Genomic DNA, 11,213 nt, shown 5'->3' with positions numbered 1-11,213 from the left:
TTTCCTTTCCTTTCCTTTCCTTTCCTTCCTTCCTTTTCCTTTTTAAATAAAACAGCACTAACCACCACAATGGGTTTTCTGTTTGTTTGTTTTTATATGGGTTCTGGGGACCAAGTTCTGGTCCTTTCGCTGTCAAGAGAGCTATCGCCATACCCTTGGAGCCTGGCTTTTTAAACAAGTGTTCTGAGCCCTTCTTCTTCCTCAAGACTTGAACTCTCAGGCGCCAATCACCTAACACCCCGTGCCCTCTTCTTTGAAGATCTTTCAGAGATCACATTGAGATCTTGAAGATCTTGCATTGATATAACAAATTGACCACTCATCACAGTAGAAGGTGTGTCTGTAACCGTTATCGTCAACCAAAACGTCTTCCTCATGCCTCCTATGAAGTCTGGTGGCAGTTGTATTCACTATGGTCCCATCCTCTGCTGGGCCATGGTTCTGGAACCCTTGGAAGGTCACTGGGAAAATGAGGGGACATGTCCAAACTCTAACCTTCTAGCCCAATCTCCCATAGGCATGTTGGTTTCACTGGGTGTCACTGGGTATCACTGGGCAAGCGATGTGGTTTCCTACCAACCACTTGATTGTATTTCTTTGTAGCTCCACCCTCCCATTTATGAGGCGTCACCTACGCTCCAGCCCAAGCCCTGTCATTCTGCGGCAGCTGGAAGAAGAAGAGAAAGCTCGAGAAGCAGCCAACACCGTGGACATCACCCAGGTCATGAGCAAGCTGGACCGCAGGAGCCAACTCAAAAAGGAGCTGCCTCCTAAATGAATGTCTGTTTCCTGGGGTCGGGGTGGGAGTTGTGCACGTAGGAGAGGCTTATGCCTCCCCCCACCCCCAAAAAGGAGTAGCACTTAGAAGGTCAGCAAAATGTAGTGTTCAGAGTTCAGAGGGGACTTCCCAGATCAAGAGTAACCTGGCTTTGTTTCCTACTCCAGGTCACCAAGTTAGTGGCAGTGCCCAGCCACATTGCTTTAGGGAGCACACGTGTGAGAAGCATAGGAGAAAACACATTGTGTGCTACCTTATCAAGAAACCGACCCTGCACCCTCCAAGGCTGCTTTTGCAGGAGCGTGTATTTAGAATAGCTGTGTGAAACTTCTCACCCCACCTCTCTAATTTAGATGCCACTTCTGAATCTACTTGTGATCTGTCCACAGGGCTCGTATAAGGCCCTTCCATGGTCTCTCCTGCTACATCTGCCTAGGGAGAGACACTTTTCCTAGTGAGCTTGTTCTTAGCCATGGTGATTTATTTTCTTTCTATTTTCCTATCCCCTTGGGCATAATGTATGAATCAATAGCTTATAGGAATGAAAGACTCAGGCCAGAAGAGACAAGGAGAAATGTCCTGTTGAGGGTATCTTTTTGGCTAAAGAAGAGAGAAAGGCAATGCTGGTTGTGACCAGGGGAAGGATGTATTAGATCAGTATCATATATACTTCTGGCAATATTTGCTAGATTTTGGAACTACTTTTCTCTATAGACTTTGCTATCTCACCATTCAGGGGCATCTCATTCCATGCCTTGAGGTCCCACAAGGTTATATTTGAAGATAAACACCCCTTAATTATGCAAAGGAGAACAAGACTAGTGTAAGAGATCAGTCTTCTAAAGTAGGAACACTCACACATTCCACACACTTATTGAGTACCTACTATGCGCGGGGCTTGGATGAACAAAAGCAACACTGCTCTTCTCTTATAGAGCTTGTAGCATCCAGGTCTGACAAAAGAAGTTAAACAATCAGGTAGCAATGGTGGCATAGCAGTGGGCCACACGCTTGAGTGGCACGCTGTAGTGAACATTTATTGTTCATACAGATGGGGTCATCTCCGAGGCTCTATTGTTTCTCGGCTTGGTTTTTCCCCTATGTCTGGAGTTTAGCTTGCAGAAGCTGAAGCTGGCAGGGACAGGACATGTCTTCTCTGCTTCGTGTGCCTCGTCCTCCAACAGCCCTGCCGAGGTGTGTCTTAGGGTGGTGGCAGAATTACAAGGGACAAAATAGAGATACGTGCATGCCTATGGCTTCCCATAGTTTCATCCATCTTTTCTTGGCCAGAGAAAGCCACAAAGGCCTCCTAGATTAGAGGAGTGAGGAGTCAGGGCTGGGGATACAGATAGCTAGCTGGGTAGAGTGTTTGCTTTCCATGCATAAAGTCATGGGTTCAATCTCTGACACTATATAAAACCAAAGATGGTGGTGCACACCTGTAATCCCAGACCTTGGGAGTTCAAGTTCATCGTTAAATGCATAATAAATTTGAGGCCAGCCTGAGCTACATGAAACCCTGTGTCCAAGCAGGGAAAGTGAGTAGGGAAATGGACTCTATTTTTTTTTTTTTTTTAGTAAAAATATGTCAGAGTCCCATTGAAAAACACATGGATACAGGAAGTGTATAAAATTGTGTTCACTGTAGTAATTGTTAACTAAAAACAGGATAAAACCTGTTGAATAGGTTACAAAGGGAGTGAGTATGATACCATGATAAGGAAATTGTGTTCCGAGTAGACTTACGCCTCTTTGAAACAGTGACAGAGGAACAGAGGATGAGAAAGAATTGTCACAGGGTGTGGACCAAGCAAGGAGAACATTCCACAGAGAGAGGGACGATAAGGACAAAGCCCAGGTGTGGGGAATGAGTCAGAGTGAACTGAAAAGCCAGGTGGATGGAGTTTGGTGAATGAGGAAGAAATGGTATAAGACCAGACAAGAGGTGGGTGGGGACAGCCAAGAGAGGTGGGCGGGGCTGAAAGAGATGGGAGTGGCCAGCCAAGAGATATGGGTGGGGCTGAGGGGCGTGGGCATGCCAGATCACTCAAGACTGTCTAGCCAATACAAGTAGTTTGCCTTCATTGGTTTTATGCTACCAAGATAATCCCAGCCCCAAAGAGGAGAACTAGCACTTCCAAGGTTCACGAGTTTCTCTGAGATGTTACCAAGAGACCTGTTTTTAAAATATTCTTTTGAATATTTATATTGGCGTTCCCCAGCAGAAGCTTCAGGTTATAAACTGAAGAGAGGGACAAGAATCTAGCTTCCCTCTGGGAGTCTAATGCAATACCTAGCAAGTTCTATACATGTGTGTCACATGACTAGATGGATGGATGGATGAATGAGTGAATATATGAATGAGTGAGAGAATGGATGGAAGGAAGGATGGATGAATGGATGGATAGATAGAAAGAACTCTGCATTCTGGGGAAGACACTTGGGCCCTGATCCTAGTTCTATCACAAGCCATTGTAGTTCTGAGCAACTCACAAGGCCTCTCTGCTTCCAACTCATTTGTGGAAAGAGAGGCTGTCTCTAGATCACTCTGTAAAACTGGGATACCAATTTTACTTGAATATTTAGAATAGGAGGAGGAAATTTCGGTAATTTTTAAAAATTTACATTAAAACAACCATAAATATATTATGAAATAGAATGCAAGATGCGCATGAATTTTTCAGGCTAACGTTGGAGACATCAAAGTTATTTCATGCTTGGCTATGCAGGTTCAGGCGCTGCCCCTCTAAGACTCCAGGGAGGATGCGTGTTTACCCAGCTCTCCTGCTGTTTGGCCTACTTAAGTGGGGGAGTTGGGGAAGCATGAAGCCAGAGACTGTTAGCTGTCCCTTCTAATCAGTCCACATGAGCTGAGATCTCGCCAGCAGCATGGTGGAACCAATGAGTTTGTCATGAGCTCCTCAGCACGACTGCCTAGAGCCTGCTCATATTTGGTCACTCCATCTGCTGCCCCACTCCCCACACTTGTGTTTCTCAAATCTGTCATTCTCTGAAAGACAACAGTGTGCTGTTTCTGGTTCTGACCCACATATATAGGGATCTACTCAGCGTTGGAGGTACGAGGTCCTAGGATCAGGGAGGGTCATGGGCAGTAGAGTAGGAGAGCGCTCTCTGCTCAGTGGGTGAAGATATAGAGGTCTGAACATTACCAAAGGATAGGTACAAGATGGCAGCAATTAATTATCCACAATAATTGGAGGAAGAGGAGGGGGAGAGAATGTACGTAAGTAGAGGCTAGAATATATACTTATACATATATATAATTTAGTTTTGAGTCAAGGTCTTACTATGTAGCTCTGGCTGGACTGGAACTCCCTATGTCTACTGGAGTGGCCTTGAACTCACAGAGCTCTGCCTGCGTCTGCCTCCAAAGTGCAGGGACTATGGGTATGTACCACTGCCAGTGGCTCTTAAAGAACAGTTTTGCTTTTTTTTTTTTTAAATAAGGATCAGTAGAAGATTATGGGGGATAAAAAATATGCAAAGTGGTCTTTGTCCTCAGGAAAAATGAGTGGGTGCAAATGGCTGTACCATGAGCCAGAGTGTGATTAGGGATTTGTCTGTGTTTAAAACTTAAGCCAGAGTAGAGAGAGAATCGTCTGACCTGAGAGAAGCTTTCCGAAGATGTGAAATCAGAAGATGTGTCAGACTTAGGTCAGGCATGGTAGTGCACTCACCTTTAAACCTAGCACTGGAGAGGCAGAGGGATGCAGGTTTCTATGAGTTAGAGGCAAACCTTCTTTACATATGGCTTCCAGGATGGCCAGAGATGCATAGTGAGACCCTTTCCCAACAAACACAAAGAACAAACAAATAAGAAAAGGCTCAGGTTCAGACACCAGTTTTCTTCTGTGTGTTACAACCATTCATCTTTCCACAATGCTATTCTGTCTCTGTTCCATGCCAAGCATTGTACGGGTGCTGCAGTCGGGGACTGTGGTAAGGAGAAGAGAGGAGAGAGGCCCCTATTGCCTACTTACAGTTAACAGGAGAGACAAGAGCTTGGGCAGTTGAATTACAGGAGAGCCCCATGATGCTTTGCGAGGCCATTGTAGGAACCACTACCGTGTGGAAGAGTAAAGACTTTAAGGTGCCTAGAGGAGCCCTAGGGTAGGTAGTTGGTGTGCGTGATTAGGACCAATGGGTAACCTGGACTGCCCATCCTGGCAGGCCCTATTTACCATCCAGCTCCCAGGACTTCATGTCTGGGTGGCCTCAGAGTAACTCAACTATGAGCTTCAGCTCTTTCCCCGTCTCATTCCTGCCTCACCCCAGTGTCAGAGCCTGAGTCTGACGGTGCTGCCTCAAGATCAATAAGAAGATTCCCAGGCTTGGTGGCAAAGGCCCTGGATATTCCTTTCTAATTATTAGGTGTTGGAAGAGCATCTGTAGTTGCTGCCACAGATCCAAAGATGGCAATGGCTCTTGCTAAGTTGTCACCATGAGCAAAGCTAACAGTAGCCCCTCAGGACCCATTTATATCTCACATAGCACATACTCAGATCATGCTATTACTGTATTTAAATCACTACAGTAGCATTTATTGTGTCGTGTCCTCAGACACCCTCTCAATTTCTTAATGGCAGAATTTAACCACATCACAAGCTTCTCTGCCCATGGGGGCTATAATCTATGCTAGATTATATTATTATCTTCTAAGGTCCTAGCATTTCCTTTGTAGGATTCTATTTTCCTGTTTGACTCTTACAGAAAACATTGCTTTCATTGTGGGTAGTAAGTAAAAGGTGCAAGAGCCAGGGGCAGGAAAATAAGGGCTAAGGTACTTAGAATCATGGCCAACACATCAGAAACACTCAACAAGTTTGGATTGCTACCTTGTCACCATCAAAATCATCACCCTTACCATCACTGCTACTAACATCATTATGACGACTGTAACCACCATCACCACCACCACCATCATCCCAGTCACCATCCCCATCATTTCTCCATCATCACCACCAGCATCATCATCATCATCCCAATCACTGTCACCATCAGTACCATTCCCATCGTCAACACTATCATCGCCATCATGGTCATCGTCATCATCATCATCGGCATCACCCTGTCACTACCACTGTAACAATCCCTGTTACCATCACTCTCCACTACCATTCCCACCATCTTCACCATCCGAATCAACTTTCCCATCACCTCTACCACCATCTCTACCGCCACCACTACCACCGTAACAGAAACGGCACCATCACCACCACCATCATCATGTTCACCACTACTACTTTTACCACCGTACTGATTACACTCCCTGTACGCTTGGTGGTCTCGAAGTAAGCAGCTGCTTCCTTCTGTCAGTGCTGTTCAACACGGTGACCTGTTATTCTTTCTGGTTTATGTATAAACTGAGCCACGTTTAAATCGTTATCATCCCAAATCGTCTTAGCTCTCTGCTGCCTCAGTGTCCTCTGTGCTCTCTAGACAGCATTAGGTTATGTTTGAGGTATTGCATCCTCTAGTTACAGCTTCTAAGAGAGGACTCATGAGTAACAATGTCAGGACCAGCAGACCTGTATCTCCACGTTCTATGGCTGAATCAAGGGTCAGTCCCAGTAGGATGGTCTTGCGCTAGACTGTGTTCAGTGGGATGACTAGCTAAAGAAATGACATAGTCACCTAAGTTGTCTTTTATGGGACCAGCTTTACTTGCTCTTGGAGAAGAGGGGGAGGGGATGACAGGAAGAGACAGAAGGGGGCTGGGTCCTTGCATTCTGAACTCAGCCACTGGTCTTTGATTTCTCAGCTAGATTCTAATGGAGCAAGAATGAGTAGGGACGCTGAACCATCTGGCTTGTCTTCCATTAAAAACTCTGTGATTGTGTCTTCCTGTTATAATGTGCTGCCTCATTTCATGCTCCTGCCATCCCTCTCTCTGTTTCCGTGCACAACAATAAAAAGAAAAGCTGCTCGCACCAGTTCTAAACCAGGTTCTACTTTGTCTGTGTTCTGTTGCATTTCTGCGCTCTTCACTTGTCTTGCACGCACGCCACTGCTTGCTGCTCATATCATTGGTAGAAGGTGCATGGACTGGAGAACTGGGTTACAGAGTTCAAGCTCAGGCCTCCATGGAAAGGAACAGAATGGAGACTCACGGTTTCCTGTGAGAAAGAGCTAGGGGAGAAAAAAAATATCCTGCACCAACCAGGAAAGTGGTCATTTGCCCAGAAGAGACCATCTCAGGCCAGGTAAGTGATGGAGGGAAGACAGCGGCCGACTTCCTTAACCTATCTTGTCATTTATTCTGAAAGGGAGAAGGTTCTAGGAAAGGAGTGAGATGGGGAGGAGGGAGAGAGGGAAGGGAAGAGGAGGAGAAAGGAGCAGTCAAGTCACATGATCTTGATTAAGTCACTTTGTCTCCAGGAGCCTCAGGTTTATCTGTAAGGTGGGGTGATCTCAGGGGTTCATGACACATTCCAAGGCAGAGAGGTTCAAATGCACTTAGTGGGTACCTTACCCTGCCCCCCTCCTCTCTCCTTTCTCTCTTAGTTCACTTTCCAGGACATAGAAACCACACAGGCAATATGATGGCAACACGTGTTAGTAGGGAGAGCAGGGGCTTTTTGGGTCACACACTGAGGCTCAAAAGCATATTTCGTCATTGTCTTAATTTTCTATTGCTGTGTAACAAATGAGATCATTCCCCACAGCTGTCCTTGAGTCTAGCTGACTTTACACCGGGGCTTGGATTGTTTGAATGACCTCAAGACCAGGCCTTACTCTGAAGCCGGTAGCCTCCTGCCTAGGGTTCAGGCAGCCTCCTTCAGTCTTAGGGTCTGAGCAAGCCATCTGGGTGGTTGTTGCAGAGAAAGTCTGTTCCTTATTGTAGTTCTTTCTAGGCCTCTCTTGGAAGCAGTAGTGGTTCCACTGCTCCTAAGAGACCACCCACCTCTACTCAGGACTTCTGTCTATGCCAGGCTTTCCCGTGGTAAATAACTACAGCAAGCCTTTAGAAGGGACCCAACAGCCCACACCAATTGACCCCTGTGGCCTACAAAGGAAGAGGAGACAGTGAAGAGCCCAGTGAAATCTCAACTTTAATTTTCTTGCCCAACTTGGAAAAAGCTCCTTTGGGTTCCCTGAGCTGAAGAGATGCCATACCCTCCCCTTCTGCCCCTACACTCTGGACTCTGGGGCCATGATGGCGGAGACAATGAGATCCTTCCTGTTTTTCTGCTGAGTCACAGAATCAACTCTTCCTGTAGAACTGCTTCTTTCCTGTGAGAGCCTCAGGTTTTACACACAACCTTCCACCCCCCTCAGTTTCCCCTGCCCAGTCTGAGGGGCTACCTTGGCAGATGCTAGGATTCCAGCCCCTAAAACTTTGCCAGGGTGGACACAGGTGGGTGTGGACTCAGGCATGGAGGCTCAGAAGGGCACTGGTTGCAGGTCTCCCCATTTGCACTGGCTAGTTAAAGTTAAACTGTTGAAGTTAAATGTCTTTGGGTAGGAATGGCTCCATGGGAAAGCATTAGCCTAGCATGGTTGAAGTCATGAGTTCAATTCCCAGCAACACACACACACACACCAAACAACAAAATAGTGTCAAATGCTCCAGGTCTAAAGTTATGGTCAACAATGAAGAGGTGACCTGGGGTAGGAAGGAGAAAATGCATCAGGAGACTTGATTTGAGGGGTAATCAAGTTTAGCTTGGTTACACTCCAGCATCGCAGGACTGGAAGAAGGTCAGTTTGTGGCCAATGGATCCTGGCAAGAGGTCTTTGTATGGCTGGTTGTGTCACTGTCACAGGTACCTCAGGGTAACCTTTTCAATCAATCCCTCCAGGAGGTGTCCAGAACAGATCAACATCATTGGGAGGAGATTGAGTTAGATGAGAATAGTCTGTAAGGAAATCTGGTTAGATGAGGATAGCCCATCAACCCTGGTGGCTGGAAGGAGCTCGAGTTAGTTGAGGTTAGCCTGTCTGCCCTAGTGGCTGAAAATAAGACTCCTAACTGAACTTCCTTTTTTCCTTTCCCACAGCCAGGTCAGCACTTGGCTCCCAGTCCTCACCTGGCCGTGTATACAGGGACCTGCGTGCCTCCCTCTCCCTCCAGTCCCTTCTCACCATCCTGCCGCTCCCCCAGGAAGCCCTTCGCTTCCCCAAGTCGCTTCATCCGGCGGCCCAGCATTGCCATCTGCCCCTCGCCCAGCCGAGTGGCCTTGGAGGGTTCTTCAGGACTGGAGCCCAAGGGGGAAGCCAGCTGGTCTGGCGCCAACTCTGGACCCCCAGTCACTGAGAGCAGAGAGCCCTCTGCAGACCACTCAAGACCCCAGCCCAGGGCCCCTCCCAAGGCCCGTGCAGCTCTGTCCCTTGGCAGGTTCCTGAGACGGGGCTGTTTGGCATCACCAGTTTTTGCCAGGCTCTCACCCAAGTGCCCCTCTGTGTCACACGGGAAGGTGCAGCCTCTGGGGGACATGGGCCAACAGCTGCCCAGGCTGAAACCCAAGAAAGTAGCCAAGTAAGAAGCTAAGGGGCTGGTGCTGTGTGCATGTGGACAGAAGGTATGGGTGTGGGTGGGGACTGTGGCTTTGTGGTGATGACAGAGACATGGGGATGAAGTGAGGATTGTGGGGACCAGTCACAAGTAGCCGAACCATACCCCTAAGTGAACGAATGCCACCCTCAAACCCAGTCCCATCACCTCTCCCTCTTCCGGCGATAGGAAAGAGGCAGGAGTCTTATTTCTTTATCTGTCCATTCTCCTTCACATACCTGCCCCACCTCAAGACTGCTAGTCAGGTAAATCCACTGCATTTGCAAAGGGCCCCAGCACTAACCACAGGCCATCACACCCCCAGGACATGATTCCCCAGGGAATCCAGCCCTTTCTCATACCATAGGTGTCATAGCCTCCTTGGTCCTCACTGACACCTGCCTGCTCTCCTGAAGGTCCTCAAAAAGATACTTGTCCTTGTGGTGGTTTAAGATCACGGGTGTCAGCTTCCAAGTCTGAAATCCAAGAACCCCGGGTGCCCAGAGGCAGCCACTGTGTGCACTAGAGGCCTAGTCCTCTAGGACTAGGAATACCTGTTTGGGAATGCCTAGAGTCTCAGCTGAGAGCCTTAGGTTGCTATGGAGATCCAGAAAGGGTGATCTCTTCAGTGCAGTGAGTATGGGGACAGCAGCGAACACTGGCTACTGTCCCCTTCTTGACTGTGTCTTGGTGAAGAAGGAGGAGGATGAGGAGGAGGAGGAGGAGGAGGAGGAAGAGAGTTAGGCTCTGTTGCTTTAAGAAATGATCAGGGCCCTGCTGGGAGAATGTTCTTGCTTTGCGGCTACTGTCCCATTTCATCTGAGGGTATGGGGCCTTGAAAGGGCTTCCTTTTCACGGTCCCCAAGGGACAGTTTAAAGGGGTTGAGGATTACGTGCTGGTATGTCAACACTACAGGGGCAGGCTGAAGTAATCAAAACCATAAAGACTGAAAAAGCAAAATAAGGCATATTTGGGATTGCCTTTGATTCAAAAGAAAAATATAAATCCCAGTCAAAGGAGTCCCCAGAGCCAGTGGCTGCACATGCCACTCTGGGTCAATCAGGACAGTCCTTGGGGCTGTCGGGATCATGTGGGCGTGATTACCTGCCATCCCGCGATCACGTGGGGGATTACCTGCGATCACGTGGGGGGATTACCGACCCTTCTGCTTCTTTACTGTTTCCTTTTTTGTGTGTCTGAAGCTTTTTCCAGATCAAAATGGAAATGCCTACAGACAGTGGGACCTGCCTGATGGACTCGGATGACCCCAGAGCAGGAGAGTCTGGTGACCAGACCACAGAAAAAGAAGTCATCTGCCCCTGGGAGAGCCTCTCGGAAGGGAAGGCGGGCTGAGCAGGGCCTTGGGCCGGGAAGATGGTCCTGGCAGACGCCATCAGATGTGGGGCACACTTGCTCTCAAGCCCAAGAACCCAAGTGCATTAGAATGATATTGGAAGACTGGAAAAAGCGAATGGGGTGTTGGGCAGGGATGTGTGCTCTGGCTGACTCCCAACGGCCACCTTTCCCCTTTCCCTGCCTTTCCCTTGCTTGGCCAGACAGGCATGTGGGCCAGAAGATATCCCTTGCTGCCTTAAAAACAATAAAAGGGTCACCTGGAGGAATTTCTTGGACTGGGGGCACTGGCATATTCCTGGCATATTGTTCATAACCTATGACTTGTGAGTTAAACTCCTGTCTTCAGTTTTGTGGGTGAGGGGCACTGAGTCACTTCAAAGAGTTCCCTCCCTGTATGAATTGATTTGGGCAGGATGATTTTATTAACTGAGTTCCACGGTGGCAGTCCCTCAGGGTGACATTGCCCAGAAAGGGTAGTAGCTAGGCCAAGGGTCACTTGGAACACTGTATTCTCTAAGAAGTTCAAAAGACAGGGTTTGTTTAGAGGATGATAAAGCATGTGA

At 47.8% G+C, this 11,213-nt stretch overlaps 1 protein-coding gene across 3 annotated transcripts in view; it reads left to right on the top strand.

Annotated features, from left to right (window-relative positions):
* Positions 1 to 10,918, top strand: part of Rgs9 (regulator of G protein signaling 9) — a 102,778-nt gene extending 91,860 nt beyond the window's left edge. The window contains exons 17-19 of one of the 3 annotated variants that reach the window (XM_021175698.2): positions 604 to 721; positions 8,800 to 9,278; positions 10,497 to 10,918. In XM_021175698.2, coding sequence (XP_021031357.1) covers positions 604 to 721; positions 8,800 to 9,278; positions 10,497 to 10,647 — 748 coding nt within the window. In that variant the 3' untranslated portion in view covers positions 10,648 to 10,918. Of the gene's footprint in view, positions 1 to 603; positions 781 to 8,799; positions 9,279 to 10,496 lie in introns of those variants that run through there. The other 2 variants (XM_029483863.1, XM_029483864.1) reach the window with 2 other exon arrangements.
* The last annotated feature ends 295 nt before the right edge of the window (positions 10,919 to 11,213 follow it).

This window comes from Mus caroli, chromosome 11, assembly GCF_900094665.2.
Source record: "Mus caroli chromosome 11, CAROLI_EIJ_v1.1, whole genome shotgun sequence".
Taxonomy (NCBI): Eukaryota; Metazoa; Chordata; class Mammalia; order Rodentia; family Muridae; genus Mus; species Mus caroli.
This window is presented reverse-complemented; position numbering and strand designations above follow the sequence as displayed.